We start from the raw sequence: 20,774 nt of genomic DNA, 5'->3' as shown, positions 1-20,774 counted from the left end.
GAATGCCTTGGATCTAACTGTTAGTGAAGTCAGGGTCAGACACAACGTGGTCTGGTCCTGAGCCTATGTCCTTTCTACCATATTTTGCTGATACCCAGGGCCAGATTGAGACATGTAGAGTGCCAACCCAATAAGAAGGTATCCCTACTTCACTTAAAAATCCAAACAACTAAAAACCACAAAATAAGTGTAAGAAAGGCCCATAGCTGTTTATTTTCTCAGATGACTCAGAGTTGTTTTTTTTTTTTTTTTGGATAGATCAAATATTTTCTAAATAAACTGTGCGATGTTTCCGTTTTGGTGTCATCAGCACACACCTAGTTGGTTTATCCAATGTCTGAAGCTGGAGCATTACTATAGTGTGATGGGTCCTTCACCAGGTTACTTAAGGGTTTGTGTCTGCTGCTTGAACCCCAACAGCTGGGCGGTGAGCCAAGGCCTTGGTGCCCAGCTGAGGAGCAGATGTCCCTGAGAACCTAAACATCCCAGACAGTATCTGAGAACACACCAAGAAAAACAGTCTCATTGCAAACACACCGCAGGCAAAGAGCCAGAAAACCAGCTTAAATGCAGCTTAGACATGGGAGATGGCACAGATCTCTAGGGCTGTCTTGTGCCGCCCAGGAGTGCCCTGTATGTAAGTCCTAATAAACTCAATTACTCACCAGACTGGACTTGTCTAAGTCATTCTTTGGTCTTTCAGCTGCTTCCCAGTTCTGGCAGAGGGGTGGGGGTTGTGGGGGCGATGCGGGACACATGTTACAGTTCCAGGTTTTGCTCCTAACAATTATTAGGAGGCGGCATCCTGTGGCTTCAAAGGAGGCCCTTCCTGGTGTGACCAGGAAATTGTGCAGTTCCTAGGAGGTGCTATAGGAATGCGTTAATAATAGCAAATTTTTACTAAAAGCATTGATGGCATCAATATAAATAACAATGGCAGTTGTTTATCACACACAGGTGTCAGGTACTCAATAAGAACTCTCCTTTAATTCTCACAATGACCCTGCCTATTTTACCAGTGAGGAAACGTTTAAGTTGTATCCCAAAGGATATACAGTTACTGTGAGCCCTGAGATTGGAATGGCTCTGATTCTGAGATTCCTCCATTATACAGAGCTGTTCAAAGTCGCTCAGAGAGTGCCTGATAGCGCAGGGACTGGGCTGGGTATGGTTAGGGGCCTTTCCATCATGTCTCCTTCCTTCCTGAAGGCTTATCCACAAGAGCTGTCCTTTAACCAGGGGCTGATTGGAACCCCTCCACCTCTCTTTCAAATGGTCCACCCCAAATGCATTTTATGTTTTATGGGGTCTTTATTTAGAATTTGTAAGGAGCAGGATGGCTATGCAAAGGTGGCCTATACAGCATCAGGAGAGTTACAAAAAAATAAAATTTCTTTCTGTATTGGGGAAAAGTTTTACATTTTCAAAAGCTATAGTCTCAGGAATCATGCCTGCAAGGCAAACCACAAAACACCCTTCTCCACCACAACTCTGTGTGGACGTTGTCCTTGGTATGGGGTGATGGGTAGGAGTGTAGGTTAGGGAAGCAAATTCCCAAGGCTGGAAATACAGCCATGCTCACTTGCTGACTGTGTGTGTCCTTCCAGAAATTTCTCATCTGAACATAGTAATAACATCTACCTCCTATTTGTTGTGTGTGGTAAGACAAATCATGTATGCAAAGTTATTTAGTACAGCAGAGTGCATGAAGAAAGGATTCAAAAGATGTTATCATCATGATAAAGTTTAGATATTTGTCTTCACCCAAATCTCACGTTGAAATGTAATCCCCAGTGTTGGAGGTGAGGCCTGGTGGGAGGTGTATGGGTCATGGGGGCAGATCCCTCATAAATGGCTTGGGCTATCCCCTTGGTGATAAGTGAGCTCTTGGGCTCTGAGTTCACATGAGATCTGGTCATTTAAAAGTGACCACTCTCTTTCTCCCTCTTGCTCCTGCTTTCGACATATGACATGCCTGTTTCCCCTCGCTGTCCATCATGATGGAAAGCTCCCTGTGGCTTCACCAGAAGCCAGGCAGATGCCAGCACCATGCCTCCTGTAAAGCCTGCAGAATCGTGAGTCAATTAAACTTCTTTTCTTCATAAATTACCCAGTCTCAGGAATTTCTTTATAGCAGTGCAAGAATGGCCTAATACACATCATTGTCTGCTTAATGCTTTTTGCTTAATTTCAACGTCTTATATATTAAACCAGCTAACATTTTATTGAATTCATGTAAAGTGTGCTCATATGATGATCTCTGATAAAGGTTATAGTCCTTTTAATAGAGGCAATTGAAAAATCCAACTAAACAGTATTAAACTAATAAACTGCCCATTTTATCGAAATAACCAGCTGTCACCCAGTGAAATGGGAAGGAGGCAGAACACCTTTTTATTGGCAGTAGTAGAGTTTCAAATTTTTAAATTACTGTATTGAGTACATTACTGGATTGTACATTACTGGATTGAGTAGACTATTGCTTCTATCTATTCACACCTCCATGTATCCATCCAACTGTCCATTCAAAAAGCACTTAAGGAGCACCCTGTGTATACAAGGAACTGAGTTCAGTTCTCGAGGTGGCTGTCGCTATGCTACAGGAAAAGATATGAGTAGCAAACCTGTTGACTAACACAGGGAAGTTATGACATTGTGAAAATTCTTGCTAGGGTAGTCAACACCACTAACAACCAAAAGATAAACAACTCTCTGAGTTCTGATGCCAAGTCACTGAGCCTCAGGTCCAAGAAAGTTTTGTCATTAAGATTTAGAGTGACAAACAAATACTAGGGTTTTAATTGAAGGCGATGTATAAGATCAGGAATAGGGTAAATTATAATTAAGAGTTAAACCTTAGTGAGGAAGGTACCAAAATGTACTTTAGCATTAATATCTTTAAAACTTATTCTAAAATATTTGGTTTATCAGTCAATATTTTATTTCCTTATAAAGAATATGTATGTAAATCTGAGAGCAGTGGCTCACACCTGTAGTCCTAGCACTTTGGGTGGTTGAGGCGGGCAGATCACTTGAGGTCAAGAGTTCGAGACCAGCCTGGCTAACATGGCAAAATCTTGTCTCTACTAAAAATACAAAAAATTAGCCAGGTGTGGTGGTGCATGCCTGTAATCCCAGTTACTTGGGAGGCTGAGGCAGGAGTATTGCTTGAACCCAGGAGGCAGAGGCTGCAGTAAGCCAAGATTGTGCAACTGTACTCCAGCCTGAGCAACAGAGCAAGACTGTCTCAAAAAAATATATATATATATGTATATAAACATAAAGTGTATATATACATTCATGACATTCTATACATATTATATTTATATACATATATTTACAAAAGTTTTTGTATGTCTGTATTGAAGTATACAAACATAACAATCCACACATCATAACTGTACAGCTTGAAGAATGATTATAACTTTATTCCAGGTAACCATCATCACATCAAGGAATAGAACCTTACTGCCCTCCCAGCAGTGCCCTCATGCCCCTCCTCACTGCTACCCGCTTACTTGTCCCCAAAGGTAAGAACCATTATTATTATTCTACCTTTTACCAGCAGAGATCATTTGCCTGTTTTTCAACTTCATATGCATGGAATCATACAGAACTTACGCTTTTGTGCTCTTCTGTAGTTCCACATTATGTTTTGCATATGAAAATGTACTCAGTCTCTGTCACCAGGCAACAGAAATTAAAACCACAAAATTCCACAACACCCAGTATTGGTGAGGGCGTGGAGAGCTCGATCTCTCATGCATTGTTGTTGAAGAGTAGATTGGCTCATCACTTTGAAAAACGGAATGGCAGTATCTACTAAAAGCTATTTATTGGCCTTTTGTACATACTCCTTGTGAGCTGCTTTTTTAAGCACTCACACTTCTTGTGAGCTGCTTTAAGACATTAGAAAAATAATTGAAAGATGGCCAAATAAAGCAGGAAGAGGAATATTAATAAAGATAAAAGCCAAAATTAATAAAATAGGAATACAAATCAGAGAAAACATAAATAAGCTAAAAGCTGGTTCTTTCAAAACTGCTATAAAGATAACAATACCTTATAAATCTATTTTAGTATATGAGAGAGAAAGAAAGAGAGAACAGAAGAAAGAAAACAAGAGAGAGAGCAGAATAGAGAGAAAGAAAGAGAGAGAGAGAAAAAACAACCGAGATTATGAACAGGAAAAGAAATAAATTAACATAGGAAATCAATATTAAAATGAAACAGGCTAGTGAATTCAGAAACAGATGCCCACATATTTGGATACGTGATTTACGACCATGATGGCACTGGAGGGAAGTGGGGGAAGGACAGTGTGTCCAATAAACAGTGCTGGGTTTACTGGATACCATAAGGAAAAAAATGAAACTTGACCCCTCTCTTGTACTACGTACAAAATTAACTTGAGACGGTTTGCAGATATAAATGCGAAAGACAAAAAAATGAGGCTTCTACAAGATAATCTAGAAGAACATCTTCATGACCTCGCAATAGGCAAAGATTTCTTAAACAGGTTACGAAAAGCTCCAAATATAAAGAAAAGGATCAACAAAAATTAAAATTAAGAACTTCTGCTCATTGAAAAACATCATTAAGAGAGTGAAAAAGCAAAGTGTAGAGTTTAAGAGATTTGGTGATGCCTGTAACTAGTTTGCATCCAGGATATACAAGGAATTACTGACAAATCAAAAAGAGAAAGACAAATATCCCAATGGAAAAAAATGAATGAAAGACAAAATATACATGTTATTTATTTTTTTATTTTTAATGTAGAGACAGGGTCTCTTTTTGTTGCTCAGGCTGGTCTTGAACTCCTGGCCTTAAGCAGTACTCCCACCTCAGCCTCCCATAGTGCTGGCATTATAGGCATGAACCACCACACCTGGCCTAAAATATACATGATTGATGATGAAGAAAGTGGGGAAGGGATGAATGTCTTTTCTAGCAAACACAACTCTAGCAAGTTTTCTTAGCTTTGACTTTGTGACAAAATTGAGTGGCAGCATGTCTACACTGGAGGAGTGTGGCAGAAAGGTCTCTGGAATATAGAAACTAAAGTTATGGAGCTTTGGTCACAGACTGAGTTAAAATGAATGTGTTGGACTGAGTCAGGTGGTTTATGAAAAAAAGAGCAGAAAATTCGCCTCAGAGAAGACAGCTGCCGGCCTTAACTCACTCAGTGTCAAAATTAAAGCAGCATCCATAAAAGATGCTTCAGAGGAGTGGCCTAGGCAGAAGAGCAAAGTGAAGACTCTTCCACAACTGACATTGGTTAGCTACGTTCAGAAACTAGCCATCTGTGCTACAGTGGTATCTGTTTCCTACAAGGTAGAGTAGTCATGACCAGTTTTCTCTTTACCTAAGACCCCTGTGTACAAAGATTTGACATTCTTTAACACTTCAGTTGAAGCTTCGTTGCAAAGAAATCATCCACCCAGGCCAACCACTGACAGAATGGCTCAGAGGCAGCACTTTACCTGTGATCCCAGAATGACATCTTCAGCACTGACTGATAGATAGACTACTGATAAACACGTCGTTTGATTATCTCAACTAACTGGAGATGTTGACAGTATCTCCCCACTCAAAAATGAGGAAACTAGGCTGGGCACGGTGGCTCAGGCCTGCAATCCCAGCACTTTGGGAGGCCGAGGCAGGTGGATTGCTTGAGCTCAGGAGTTTGAGGCCAGCCTGAGCAATATGGCGAAACCCCATCTCTACTAAAAATAAAAATATTAGCCTGGCGTGATGGTGCATATGCCTGTAGTCCTAGCTACTTGGGAGGCTGAGGTGAGAGGATGGCTTGAACCCAGGAGGTGGAGGTTGCAGTGAGCTGAGATCATGCCACTGCACTCCAGCCTGGGCAAGAGAGCCAGATCCTGTCTCAAAATAAATAAATACATAATGAAAAATGAGGACACTGACGTCGAGGACTTAAATGACTAATGTGGAGAGAGCACAAGAAGTAGAAGAATGAATGCTATACTCTGAGGTTTTCTGGGTCCAAGCTCTGGGCTGTTTCCATGCTACCACACTGAGTGATTAGGAGTTTAATGGTGAGGGGTGAATAGATTGCAGTAATGCAAGAAATCACATACCTGAAATACCAAAGCCAATGATGAGTGCAATTGCTCCAGCCAGAATAAAGATGATGCTAATTATGCTACGGGAAGAGAGAGAGAAACAGAAAATTACTTCTCCGTTCCTCTTGATGTGCTGCTTTGCAACCAGGGTACGAATCTGTTGTGGATAAGATGAGTTACATAAAGCATCTCAACTTTTTCTTCCACAGAAGCTTCTTCCTAGAAATGGGTACCTTAGAAAGGAATTTCAGCAATTCCATCCCCATCCCCCTGGGGCTCTGTGATCAATGAAAAGAGTGACCCTTGCCTCTGACTGTGCCATTTACTGTCCTATTTCCAGATCAGGGAAGACCATATATGAAGGCTATTGGGGCAAGAATGATGAAAACACCTCTTCAGTGCCGGGTGCCACGTGAGAAGGACTGGTCCCTTTCCCAGCCTGCCCTGAGCATCACTGCCCACCCTCTTGTGTCATTTGTCTTCCTGTCTTGTCTCCTTCCATAGACTTTCAACTCCATTAAGGACAATGGCCACGTCTTCTTCACTTTGTACCCACTCATGCCTCATCTACTGCACTCCATACATCCTCAGTGGGAGTCTGTTTTCTCTTATTAAAAAAACAAAAACAAAAACATATTTACTACAGAAAGTTTAGAAAACATAAAGAAGCAAAAATGAGGCCGGGCGCGGTGGCTCAAGCCTGTAATCCTAGCACTTTGGGAGGCCGAGACGGGCGGATCACAAGGTCAGGAGATCGAGACCATCCTGGCTAACATGGTGAAACCCCGTCTCTACTAAAAATACAAAAAAACTAGCCGGGCGAGGTGGCGGGCGCCTGTGGTCCCAGCTACTCGGGAGGCTGAGGCAGGAGAATGGCGTAAACCCTGGAGGCGGAGCTTGCAGTGAGCTGAGATCCGGCCACTGCACTCCAGCCTGGGCGACAGAGCGAGACTCCATCTCAAAAAAAAAAAAAAAAAAAAAAAAAAAAAAAAAAAAAAAAAAGAAGCAAAAATGAGACAAATAAATCACCTGTAATCCCATCATCTAAACACAACCACTGTGTTTTGATATGATCTTCACCAATTATTTTTTATTTTAAGTTCTGGGATACATGTGTAGAACGTGCAGGTTTGTTACATACGTACACATGTGTCATGGTGGTTCGCTGCACCTATCAACCCGTCATCTAGGTTTTAAGCCCCGCATGCATTAGGTATTTGTCCTAATGCTCTCCCTCCCCCTGCCCCCTAACCCCCGACAGGCCTCAGTGTGTGATGTTCCCCTCCCTGTATCCATGTGTTCTCACTGTTCAACTCCCATTTATGAGTGAGAACATGTGGTGTTTGGTTTTCCGTTCCTGTGTTACTTTGCTGAGAATGATGGTTTCCAGTTTCATCCATGTTCCTGCAAAGGACATGAACTCATTCGTTTTTATGGCTGCATAGTATTCCATGGTGTATATGTGCCACATTTTCTTTATCCAGTCTATCATTGATGGGCATTTGGGTTGGTTCCAAGTCTTTGCTATTGTAAATAGTGCTGCAATAAACACACGTGTGCATGTATCTCTATGGTAGAATGATTTATAATCCTTTGGGTGTATACCCAGTAATGGGATTGCTGGGTCAAATGGTACTTCTGGTTCTAGATCCTTGAGGAATTGCCACACCATTTTTCACAATGGTTGAACTAATTTACACTCCCACCAACAGTGTAAAAGCATTCCTATTTCTCCACAGCCTTGCCAGCATCTGTTGTTTCCTGACTTTTTAATAATCACCATTCTAACTGGTGGATCCTCACCAATTTTTAATGAACAGATTAACAAATGACACCCGGGAAACTAAATAAATAAATAAGGAAGTATTGCTTACATGTACTAAGTGCTAGAATTATATGGCAGACATGTTGTTCCAAGCAGCATTTATAACTTATATCAATTATCCATTTAGTAATCTCAGGAGGAGAGCAAATTTTATTGTCTCCATTTTATAGATGGGGAAGTGACACAGGGAGATAAAGCATCTTCCCTAAAGTCACACAGTTGGCAAGTGGCAGAGCAGAGATTAGAATTTAGAATTTGTCTCTTAAATCTGTACTCAACTCCCTCCAAGTGTACCAAGGGTAGGAGCTCACGGATGGGGCGTGTCCCTTTCCTTTGCCAAGGGGAACATGCACTCCTTGAGGGGTCACCTGCTTTAGCTCGTGAGAGTGACTCAGGCAGAGCAGAAGGCACAGGTCAAAGTGGTTCCTGGGAAGCTCGCCCGTTGCTGCCTGTCCTGGCGCATACATCATCAGTCAGACGTCCTCAGCAGCCCTCTCACAGGGCTGCCAGTTCACACGCTCCCAACACCCACGCTGATGTTACTCAATAGGCAGGACAAAAGAAAGGCACAGGGAGGCAAAGAACGATGCTATAGAGAGGAAAATGAAGCACGGGGCATTGCACTTTCTGCCCTGAATAGGCTCATTGTACCCAGCCTCCTATGGCTCAGGAATGGACCCACCAGACAGAAACAAGAGTACCCTGCAGGCCAAGCCCTCATGAGGTGCAGCCTCAGGGCAGCAAGCGATGCTTTAAATAATAGGGCATCTGCTAAAATGATTCCAAGGGGAGACCACATTTGGCCACTGCTCCTCTTTTTCCACACCTCAGTGCAGCCTCAGTTCTTACTGGTCCAAGAGAGTGAGAACAGCTAGATAAAGTTATAGCAAGAGGCACCATCCTCCGGCTGTCTTTGACTACTGAGACAGGCAGCTGACTTGTGTGTGACCTAGGGTTTTCATTCACTTTGGGTAAATTACTTCATCTCTCTGAGGCTCATTTTCTTTTTTTGTAAAATGGGAAATAAAGTAATTCCTGCTTTACCTATTATAAAGGTTGCATGTGTCCGCCCCCCTGCCAACATTCACGTTGAAGTCCTAACCCCAAGTACCTCTGAGTGTGCCTTTACTTATTAATAGGGTCACTGTGAGAGGTGAAGCCAGCTGGACTTCCTGGTCAAGTGGGGACTTGGAAAACTTTTCTGTCTAGCTAAAGGATTGTAAATGCACCAAGAAGTACTCTATAAAAATCCACCAATCAGTGCTCTGTGTCTAGTTAAAGGATTGTAAACACACCAATCAGCACTCTGTAAAATGGACCAATCAGCAGGATGTGGGTGGGGCCAAATAGGAGACTAAAAGCTGGTCACCCCAGCCAGTAGGGGCAAACTGCCCGGGTTCCTGTGCACACTGTGGAAGGTTTGTTCTTTCGCTCTTCACAATAAATCTTGCTGCTGCTCCCTCTTTGGGTCTGCACCAACTTTAAGAGCCGTAACACTCACCACGAAGGTCCATGGCTTCATTTCTGAAGTCAGAGAGACCCCGAACCCACTGGGAGGAACAAACAACTCCGGACACACCACCTTTAAGAGCTGTAACACTCACTGCGAGGTCAGTGGCTTCATTCTTGAAGTCAGCAAGACCAAGAACCCACCAGAAGGAACAAATTCCGGACACAACTGCAGATGTAATTAGTTAAGGTCATACTAGAGTAGGGTAGTGGTGAATTCCTAATCCAGTATGGCTGGTGTCTTTATAAAAAGGGGAAATTTGAACGCACATGAACACACATACCCACACACACACGCATGCAACACCATGTAAAGATGAAAGCAGAGATCTACAACTCAAGGAACACCAAAGGTTGCCAGCAAACCTCCAGAAGCTAGGAGAGACATGCAACGGATTCTCTCTCACCACTCTCACAAGTAACAAATCCTGCAGACATGTCCATCCCGGCCTGTAGCCTCCAGAGCTGTGAGAGAACACATTTCCATTTCTCAGCCACCTGGTTTTTGGTACTTTGTTACAACAGCACTAGCAAACTAATACAAAAAGGTCATTTCAGGATCAAATTAGATGATGAATGTGGCATTATTCAGAAGGGGCTATTCATACACACTTTTACTATAAATACATTTTATATATAAGCTATTGCTGTACGTTTATTATTAAAAGCTGTGACTTTTACAGGAGGGGACCTGAGCAGCGACACTGAACAGATACATGGGCACTCACCAAGAAGAGGGGGACAATGGAAGTTGTGTATTTCAGCCAAAGCTCCTAGCCCCTCCATCACACCAGGCCCACGTTTCCCTCACTGTGAAAACAGAAGTCTGCCATCTGTCACCAAATTCCCTATCGGAGCAGGAATCACCTTGAGGTTTGTTCTGAACTAGTATTCCCTTGGGAAACAGTTCAACTTCCAGAGCCTTGGAAAGAGAAGCAGGAACTATCAGAGCAGCCAAATTAATTCCTGTCTGTTGCTTATTAATTATTTAGAAAGATGAAAAAAATATTTCACTGTAGGGGTTCTTACATTGCTTTCTGATCTTTGCTTTCCCCTCAATGATTTCCAATAACTATGCTACAGGAAATGTTTAATGCAAAACTATGTCTTCTAACCACTGCATTGGGATTCACAGTGTACTTTTGGTACCCACTCATTACAAAAGGGTCCAAACAACAATCAATGCTTTTGGAGGGCTTGCTCATTTAGTAAACATTTATTAAGTACTTACTATGTGAAAGACATAGTGCTAGTCAATATGAAGGAAACGGAGAGATGATGTAAACAAAGTCCCTGCCCTCAAGAAGCTTATAGTTAAACTGAGGTGACATACACACAAACCTTTGTAATAATCTGAGGCAGAATGTGATCAGGGCTTTAGTAAAGAAACAAACAGACCAGGCGCGGTGACTCACACCTGTAGTCCCAGCACTTTGGGAAGCCGAGGCAGGCAGATTACCTGAGGTCAGGAGTTCAAGACCAGCCTGACCAACATGGTGAAACCCTGTCTTTACTAAAAATACAAAATTTAGCTGGGCATGGTGGTACACACGTATAATCCCAGCTACTTGGGAGGCTGGGACAGGAGAATTGCTTGAGCCCGGGAGGTGGAGGTTGCAGTGAGCCAAGACTTAGGGAGGTAGGAAAAATTTAAACCAAGGGGAAACAGAGATAATCAAAGTGCATTTCCATGAACAAATTTCAAAGAAAGTGAAGAGAAAGGCTTTATTCAGAAATGTATTGAGGTGATCCATGCTGCTATATACTCTCTGTCCAAGGCAGAAACACACAAAAAAAGGTATTATTTCTGCTGCACTGGGGGTGCAGGGGGTCAGGATCTAAGCATTGCACTTTAGTGCTCTGGGCTGTGGGCTGGGAAGGTGCTTTCAGAGGCTGCAGAACCCAGAGCCTTCCAGGTGAAGGAGCAGCTTTACAGCCTGGAATTCTGTCCCCCTTCCTGAGGAGAGCCTGGTTCGGTTCCCTCACATGCCTGCTTCAGCTGCCGCTGCCTTCTGCAGCACGTGGAAGAAACTGGGCCTTTGTTAAAACACGATATGCACATTCCTGAAAAGCCTCACATTCTGCGAAATTACACAATAAAAGTAACAGGCTTTATGGGGAAAAATAGGGTTAAAGGCAGACCGCTCGAAACCTATGTGGCTTTGTCATTACTCTACTAACAGAAACAATAACTAGTACCTCGGGAGATAACTTGGACAGACAAGGCAGGCAGCTCAGTAGGGCCGGAAACTACTTTAGAGGAATATATAAATATAAAAATGAATATAAAAAATGCACAGATATAATGAAATAAATACTCCGGCTGCTGGGTGCTGTGAGCCGGCGTGGTTGCTGTGAAGGTGGGTGCGGCAGATGTGCAGCCTAGAACTCGCAAGGGTAGGATGTACTTCCCTGGTGAGGGAGCCCGTGTGCAGATGTTCATTCAAAAAAATTCTTTTTAATAAAATAAAAATAGAACTGAAAGCCATGCTAAGCCTTTCCCACTGAAGTTCTCATTCTATTCTGCTATTTCAACTCTCCTTGCTTTGGGAAAAAAAAAAAAGGCATGTGAACCAACACAACTTCCATGTTGTCCTGCCATCATTCCCGTTTTTAAACCATACATGAGCTCATTGATGCTATAGAAACATATACTGCAGCACACAGGCTGTCTTACTGTACCACACACCAAAAAATAAACCAGAATAGAGACAACTATCTCTCCCTCTCTCTCTCTCTTTTTTTTTTTCGAGACGGAGTTTCACTCTGTTGCCCAGGCTGGAGTGCAGTAGCATGATCTCAGTTCACTGCAACCTCCGCCTCCCAGGTTCAAGCTATTCTCCTGCCTCAGCTTCCCAAGTAGCTGGGATTACAGTCGCGTGCCACCACGCCCAGCTAATTTTTTATTTTTAGTAGAGATGGGGTTTCACCATGTTGGCCAGGCTGGTCTTGAACTCCTGACCTCACGTGATCCGCCTGCCTCAGCCTCCCAAAGTGCTGGGATTACAGGTGTGAGCCACCGCAGCTGGCCGGAGACACCTATCTCTTAAGGACAACGCTTCATTTATCAGAGGTCCATGGAATGGCATAACAGTAGCTGATGCTTAACAGGCATATGTGGTAATTCTTCATTATATGGTATCTCGTTCAACCCTACAGCAACCCCATGAGATAAGTACTACCCTTATTACCTTTTTACATGTGGGGAAACTGAGGCTTAGCTTAAGTAACAGATGAAGCTGTCATAGCTGGAAGGTGGGAATGTCAGGTTTCGATTTGAGGGAGTATGACTTACAGACTTGAGGTCTTAACTACATGCTATACTTCTAGAAAAAGTGGCAGGAGGCCTCATGTTTGGAAGGCTCCTGTCACCTCCTCAAGTTCCTTTTCTAAAAACAAGAGCTTTCTGCATCTGCTACACAGTGTATAGAGCCCTCAGTCTGGAAAACATAAAATGCTTTTTGTTTTATTCAAACATGAATGGCTTCTATGTTCTCGAGTTTCTGTTTCCTTCTCAAATACTAACAGAACTGGGAGATACCACATTCCTTATAGATCATAGTTCAGCTCCACTCATGTGATTGCTAAATGTTTAAAACTGAAAACTAGATTAGTTTTGCAAATGTGTGATTTATTTGAATATACCAAGCAGGATATTTGAGTAAATCAAGTTGCAGCAAACATATTACATTGTTCACAAACCAACGAAGTGACTCGGTTTATAAAGAATGCTGAAATTAAAGACATTTACTTCAGCCTATCCAAAGAGGAGATTAAGGCCGGGCGCGGTGGCTCACGCCTGTAATCCCAGCACTTTGGGAGGCCGAGGCGGGCAGAGCACTTGAGGTCAGGAATTTGAGACCAGCCTGGCCAACATGGTGAAAGCCCGTCTCTACTAAAAATGCAAAAATTAGCTGAGCCCAGTGGTGTGCATGCGTAGTCCCAGCTACTTGGGAGGCTGAGGCAGGAGAATCGTTTGAACCCAGAAGGCGGCGGCTGCAGTGATCTGAGATCGTGCCATTGCACTCCAGCCTGGGCAACAGAGCAAGACTCCATTTCAAAAAAATCAAAAAATCAAAAAGCAAAAAGGAGAGTAAAAGCAGAAAAGGAAATTTATTTATGGGGAAAAAGTATTTCCTATAAAGGGGAAAAGGAATTATTTTCAATGCTATGTGGAATAAAGCACTGGGCTTCAAGGTAAAACTAAACATTTTCCAGATATTGATTAGCATAGGTTTCAGGTTTCTGAGCAGCTTAGATTGTTGTCCACTCCAATTTTTGTTTTGCTGAAGAATTCAAGGTGTAGAGTATGTTTTGGCCGGGCGCAGCGGCTCACGCCTGTAATCCCAGCACTTTGGGAGGCCGAGGCGGGCGGATCACAAGGTCAGGAGATCGAGACCATGGTGAAACCCCGTCTCTACTAAAAATACAAAAAATTAGCCGGGCGCAGTGGTGGCGCCTGTAGTCCCAGCTACTCAGGAGGCTGAGGCAGGAGAATGGCATGAACCCGGGAGGCGGAGCTTGCAGTGAGCCGAAATCGCGCCACTGCACTCCAGCCTGGGCAACAGAGTGAGACTCCGTCTCAAAAAAAAAAGAAAAAAAAAGGTGTAGAGTATGTTTCCTGGCCTCTACTCCTCTCCCTGTATCTCTTTATACTGGTAAAGTCAAGGCCTGCTTTGGTCCAGGAAACCAAGAGCAGAAGCATCAGGAATGGTGAGTATAGGCTTGAGGAGAACTTGGCAATGAGGAAGAGTCATTACATGAGACTTGAGGGGTGTGTGTGGAAGAGAGAGGACTTCCTTTCAGGGCAGCCTCTGCTCCATCAATATGGCAGTGAATGGCCAGGCTTTGTATTTGGGAAAGGAATTTTGGGGAATTGCGTACAAGAGACTTGGCTGCTGTTGAGTATCAGGTTGAGGCATCCTCTTTTCTTTCTAGCTACCCCCAATAATCATAGCACAGTTTAGTGGATTCCTCCAAAGCACAGGCCCCAGAATAAATCATGACCTGGGTCCCAACACTGTAAAACTAGGGTAACATGGCTGGCAGAAAGATTTCATCTTGTATGCCAACAATCATTTGAATGACTGGCAGTTGTGGCTTAGAATACTGTGTTGAAAAGACTGCAAGATTGCCTCTGTGTTCACAGGGAAGAGTGCCACCACTAATGAGTGTTTTCTTTTCTTTCTTTCTTTTCTTTTTTTTTTTTTTTGGCGGGGTGGGTGGGGTGGGCGACAGCATGTTGCCTATGCTGGAGTGCAGTGGTGCGATGATGGGTCACTGCAGCCTTGACCTCCCACACTCAAGCAATCCTTCCACCACACCTCCCTGCAAGTAGCTGGGACTAGAGGTGTACACCACCACAGGTGCACACTACCCAGCTAATTAAAAAAAAAAAAATTTGTAGAGACAAGGTCTCACTATGTTACCCAAACTCCTAGCCTCACGTGATTCTCCCATCTTGGTCTCCCAAAGTGTGGGGATTACAGGCACACCTGACTGCGTGTTGTCTTTCTTTCTCTCTCTCTCTCTTCCCTTCTTTTATTTCCTTCCCTTCCCTCCCTTCCCTCCCTTCCCTCCCTTCCCTCCTTCCCTCCTTCCCTCCTTCCCTCCTTCCCTCCTTCCTTCCTTCCTTCCTTCCTTCCTTCCTTCCTTCCTTCCTTCCTTCCTTCCTTCCTTCCTTCCTTCTTTTCTTTTCGAGATGGAGTCTCTCTCTGTGACCCAGGCTGGAGTACAGTGTCATGATCTCGGCTCACTGCAACCACCACCTCCTGGGTTGAAGCAATTCTCCTGCCTTAGCCTCCTGAGTAGCTGGGATTACAGGCATGTGACACCACACCTGGCTAATTTTTTGTGTTTTTAGTAGAGATGGGATTTCATCATGTTGGCCAGTCTGGTCTCGAAATCCTGACCTCAAGTGATCCGCCCGCCTTGGCCTCCCAAAGTGTTGGGATTACAGGTATGAGCCACGGCACCCAGCCTACAGTGTTTTCTTTTCTTTTTTTTTTTTAGAGACAGGGCCAGCTGTTCCCCTGGCTGCAGTGCAGTTACACAATCATATCTCAATGTAGCCTTGAACTCCTGGGCTCAAGCAATCCTCTCGCTTTAGCCTCCTGAATAGCTGGGACTGCAGACATGTGCCACAATGCTCAGCTAATTTTCTTTATTTCATGTAGAGACAGGGTCTCGCTATGTGGCCCAAGCTGGTCTCAAACTCCTGGCCTCAAGCAATCCTCCCACCTTGGCCTCTAAAGTATTAGGATTACAGGCGTGAGCCACCACACCCAGCCTTGTAAATGTTTTCTAAGTGAGCATGTGGGCCCCATGTATTCCATCCCTGGGTTAGCAGAAACACATGAAAAGAGACTTTAAGTCACTGCTAGCTACAAAACCAGGGGAATCTCAGGCTAATTTAATAGCAATGTAATGGCAGTACAATAGCAATGTTAGCTGACACTCCTCCATGCACATTTTTGGCTCACACTTTAAGGAGAACACTGATTAACATGCATACTTAGAACAGGGTTTCTCAAACTCCGCATTTTCTCAAACTCCGCACTACGAACTATTTGTGCTAGATAATTATTTGTTATTGGGGGTCATCCTCTGCACTGTAGCATGTTTAGCAGCATTCCTGGCCTGTGCCTTCCAGATACCAGTACCACCACTACCCTTGTTGTGACGACCAAAAATGTTTCCAGACATGTCACCCCAGCTGAGAACCATTGATTTAGAAGAAGTGAAATCAGGGCGGTGATATGACTAGAAATCATGTTTTTTGAAAAATAGTTGAAGGAACTAGGGTGGTTCAATTTAAAGAAGACTAAATATAGTGATGTCATTTCAGTATTTGAAAGGTGGTGTTTGCAGGAAGGGGAATATCACACACCGGGGCCTGTTGTGTGGTAGGGGGAGGGGTGAGGGATAGCATTAGGAGATATACCTAATGTAAATGACGAGTTAATGGGTGCAGCACACCAACATGGCACACGTATACATATGTAATAAACCTGCACGTTGTGCACATGTACCCTAGAACTTAAAGTATAATAATAATTTTAAAAAGCAAAAAAAAAAAAAAAAAAAAAAAAAAGGTAGTGTTTGGCCTGTTCTCCATCACTCTGGAGGAAGAAACAGAGGCACTGAGTGAAAATTCTAGGAGATTAGATTTAGACTCAAAATACGGAGAAACTTTCCAACAGAGTTCGCGGAGACTGGCCTGCAATTTCATGTGCAAGCAGGGGCTGGGTAAACACACAGTGGGCGGGAAAAGTTTCTAGTACCAGCTAAAGCTTCAAAGAATTTTGAAAGTCCTTTTCAAATAATTTGTTATATGATTCTGTAATTTGATATTCCCTGGGATTTGCTGCGGCCTTGGCTTTGCCTGCACATGCCTCCTAAAACCTTTGTTAATAATATAAGAATGATTGCTAATATTTATTTGAGTACATTGCCTCATCTATCTAATATAATCCGTAGGACGACCTATGGAGATAGATACTATTATCTTTGTTGTATAGATGAGGAAGCTGAGGCCTAATGCTAAGTAATTCCCCTGAGGACTCAGTCCTGGGAAATTAGAGAGAGCAGGATTAGACTCAGGTCTCAGATGCCATCATCATTAGTCTTCATCATTATACCGTATTTTATATTAATTAAAAGATTTGTAAATCTTGGGATTTGAATCAGGGGCTAGGCTTGTGTTTGTACAGTTGTAACTGATGGAAGGACAGTACACAAACCTTACATAGATTGAAAAACATTTCTCTCCCCCACAGGAAGTGTCTTTCATCTCGGACTCTGGAAGGAAAACTGGAAGGGGCGTGAGTATCAGGTGGAAAATTTCACAATGTTAACAGTAGACACCTTTCCTTAAACCACATTTGAGTTTTCAGCAAAGCCATTCTATTTTATTCTTCAGCCTGTCCTATATATAACATCACCCTGATTGCCGTAAGCACACATTAGCATTTCATCATCATCCTTGAGCACACTATTTGTCACTGGCACAAGCGGAGCGAGACAAAAGGCAATGCAAGGTTGATTACCAGTCCTTTTCGTAATCATACCTGTATTTCCTGTTCCTCCTTATTCTCACTGCAGAGAAAAAAAACATTTCCACAAGATTCCTTCAGCAGCATAACTGATCCTATTGTGTTGAATAACAAACCCACTCCAAACCTTTCATGACCCTCCCACAAAGGGCCTGTACTGTTAGAAAAGCCGAGTATCCCATAAGCGGTCTCTGTGGTGTAAACAAAAACAGCCTAATTATGTGTCTTCTGAAGTGGAGGTTAAGAGAGATTGCAGGGGTGCTCACAGCACCTGGGGGAGGTCTGGCTGATAATGAACACTTCTTTTCATGGTTGGCTATTGTCCTGGCTGCTCTCCCATTCACCAACTCCCCCCCACCATAATCTTGGCATCCCCTTGCTCACCCCACCTCTCTCCACTTCTGTTCACCTCTCCTCTTCCAGCCCAGCCATAGACAAGGGCAGGAGCACCGCCCAGGGACAGCCTGATCATTTCTGGAATGGATGAAACCAAAAGAAGCCGCTGCTACTCCTCCCTTTATCCACTCCATGGAGAACCCAGCATTTCCTAACAGGGGCTCCACGGGAGCAGGAGACATGAACAGCTGGACAACACTGCAATTCATCCTGTACCTGCCTCCAGATTCAACACGACTTTTTCCACAGGGCTATTGTGAGGGTCCAAAGAAACAAACTATTCCTTACAAAACGTAAATATTAGCCGTTATTTTAAAACCATAAACGTTAATTCTTGTCTAGGCATGGTGGCTCACGCCTGTAGTCCGAACACTTTGAGAGGCCGAGGCGGGAGAGCTGCTTGAGGCCAGGAGTTGGAAACCAGCCTGGGCAACATAGTGAGACCCTGCCTTTACAAAAAAAAAAAAAAAAGTAAATTCTTATTTTTACTTTTCACTATTCCCAAATTTAAATAACTCCTGATTGCTTATCAAAGTTCAAACTGTTCTTGCCTGGTGGTCATGGAAAAGAAAAAAGAAAATTGAAACTGATCCTAGAATTTAAGACCACCTTTAAATGCCCCGAGCTATTTTTCTAACCCTTCTCCCTTTAGGAAGCCCTGTGTTCTCATCAGACTGTTCACTGCCCTGTTGCTCTCTGCTTAGAACACGCTTCCACCTCTTCCCAGGTAATCAGAAGCAGGCCCATCCAGAGCCCAGCTCAGCTCTGACCTGCCTCAGGCTCCTTCCTGAGGGCCAGCCTGGAATGTGCCCTCCCTTCTCTTTTTTAAATGGATATAAGGGAGTGGGAAGGCAGGTGAACCTCAGGAGGCTGAACCCGTGTGAGAAGAAGAGGAGGAAGGGCTTGAGTGGCACTAGGGTTTGAGACGGGAGCTGGGAGGGGGAACTAGGCCCCGAAAGGGCTGACGGGAAGGACAGGGCAGGCTCCCTGTGAGGGACTTGCATTTCTATTTAGCCTGTCCTCCCCATCAGTCAGCGAGGTCATCAGTCAGCGTGGTCATCAGTCAGCATGCTCATCTGTCACCCTGGTCATCAGTCACCCTGGTCATCAGTCACCATGATCTGGGCCTCAGGCAGATGGATGGCCTGACAGGGAGAGTGAGCTGTAATCTAGATTACCTTTGCAACACCCTAAAGCCACCGCGACTGTTTTGAATTTCATTCCTTTACTTGCCTTCAGGAAATCTGTGCCTGTCACTGAAGAGATTCAGAGAAGCACTTGGGCTGGCTGCTTCTCAGAAAGCCTCGCCCTGGGATCAGTTCACTGTTTATTCATTAATAAAGCTGGAAACAAGTACATCTATTACCCTCAGAGCTTTTCTCTACGAAAGCCTTAACACCTGTCTCAGGCAGTCTGTGAGTTCTCCTATGTACTAGGTCATAGTTGTACACTCCAAGGCTTCTGTCATCCACTGTCTTTATTTTATAATGCCAGAATTATAGTTTTCCCAGTGAAAAGCAGACCACTGTATCCTAGAAGTAAGTAGGGGATGTATTATTCAGTCTTCCAAAAGATCTACCATGAGTTCCAATGCAAATCCTCGCCTGCTGGGACCCACATTCTCTTAGTTTATACTGGGGCCCAGTTCTGCAGGTGTAGCCATGTAGAGCTTGTGAGAATTCAGGTATGAAAATCAGGCTGCCAGATCCACCCCTTGAGGGCCTGGCTTGCCTGAGCAATTCCCCGGCTGCAGCCCCTGGGGCCGCTCTGTACTATAACAACCCTTGCCTGCCTACATCAAGGGGCATTCTGAAACCCAAGGCAGGGGAGATGCTCCCTGTCCTAGGGTGGAGGTATCCTTAAGTAGAACCCTTCTGTGGTCCTGACCATCTGTAGCAGACACAGAGGAAGCTTCCCAGGCCTTCCAGCCTGGAATCTGTAGTTTTCTTACTCCTTGGAGCTGCCTTCAACCCAGGGCCTGCCTTGTGATTTCAGATTCTGTTACTTGGTCTTTTCTCTCTGGTCCAGCCTGACTTCCTGGGCACCAATCTTAGCTTTCTCCTATAGATTTCAGCATTTCCCCGGTAGAGACTCCCAACCTGATGCTATGTGCTACGTCCTGTACCTACCCCACCTCCGGTTGCCATTCTGACCCACTGAAGCCCCGGGCCGGACACTGACCTGGAGATGGGTTATGGGGCGCTTATGAATCACAAGAAGTCTGTTTTATTTTCTAAGCCTTCTATACATTCTGATACCATTTCTTAGAGAAAAAGAATAAGATTAAAATATAAAGTATTGATTTAAGCATGGAAAGCGAAGAAAGCATACTAAACCTGAAAGTTTGAATAAAAATATAAGCTCAAGAAGAATTTACATAAACCTGTGACTACTTTCTCCCATCTCCCATCAGCTCCACACTCCATCCATTCTAAACCACTCTGGGTCCCTGACTACGCCAGGTTGCTTTTTGCCTCCATGCCTTTGTTCCTATTATTTTTCAAGTTCTTGGAACATGCGAGGAACTTACCAAATGCTTGTTGAATAAATGCCCCACCTTACAGACTGTTTCCCTCAGAGCGTCTAGCACATAGTCTTTAAAATATGTTGAATTAATGAACAAATAAATATCCATGCTGTGCTATTAAGAGAAACTAACACATTCTTAACTTTTGAGAAACCATTTATGGGAGAAATTGTCATTTATCTTTCTCTTTAAACAGTCTTTTGAAAAATTGTGGTATGGGAAATCTTGCTGATGCTATAAATTGTAACAAAATGCCTTGGAGGGTTGTACACGGACGACCTGGTTGGCTGTGGTTAAGAAGGGAACCTAGAGATGCATAATAGCTGTGCTTGAATAATTGTTAATCTTGAGTCCTCTTGGCCATTTCTCTCCAC

At 43.7% G+C, this 20,774-nt stretch overlaps 1 protein-coding gene across 1 annotated transcript in view; it reads right to left on the bottom strand.

Annotated features, from left to right (window-relative positions):
* LOC105479103 (V-set domain containing T cell activation inhibitor 1) overlaps positions 1-20,774 on the bottom strand; it is a 70,397-nt gene that overhangs the window by 21,246 nt on the left and 28,377 nt on the right. The window contains exon 2 of the mRNA XM_011736916.2: positions 6,105-6,169. Coding sequence (XP_011735218.1) covers positions 6,105-6,169 — 65 coding nt within the window. The remainder of the gene's footprint in view (positions 1-6,104; positions 6,170-20,774) is intronic.

This window comes from Macaca nemestrina, chromosome 1 (assembly GCF_043159975.1).
Source record: "Macaca nemestrina isolate mMacNem1 chromosome 1, mMacNem.hap1, whole genome shotgun sequence".
Taxonomy (NCBI): Eukaryota; Metazoa; Chordata; class Mammalia; order Primates; family Cercopithecidae; genus Macaca; species Macaca nemestrina.
The sequence above is the reverse complement of the archived record's forward strand: the minus strand, read 5'-3'. Positions and strand labels throughout refer to the sequence as shown.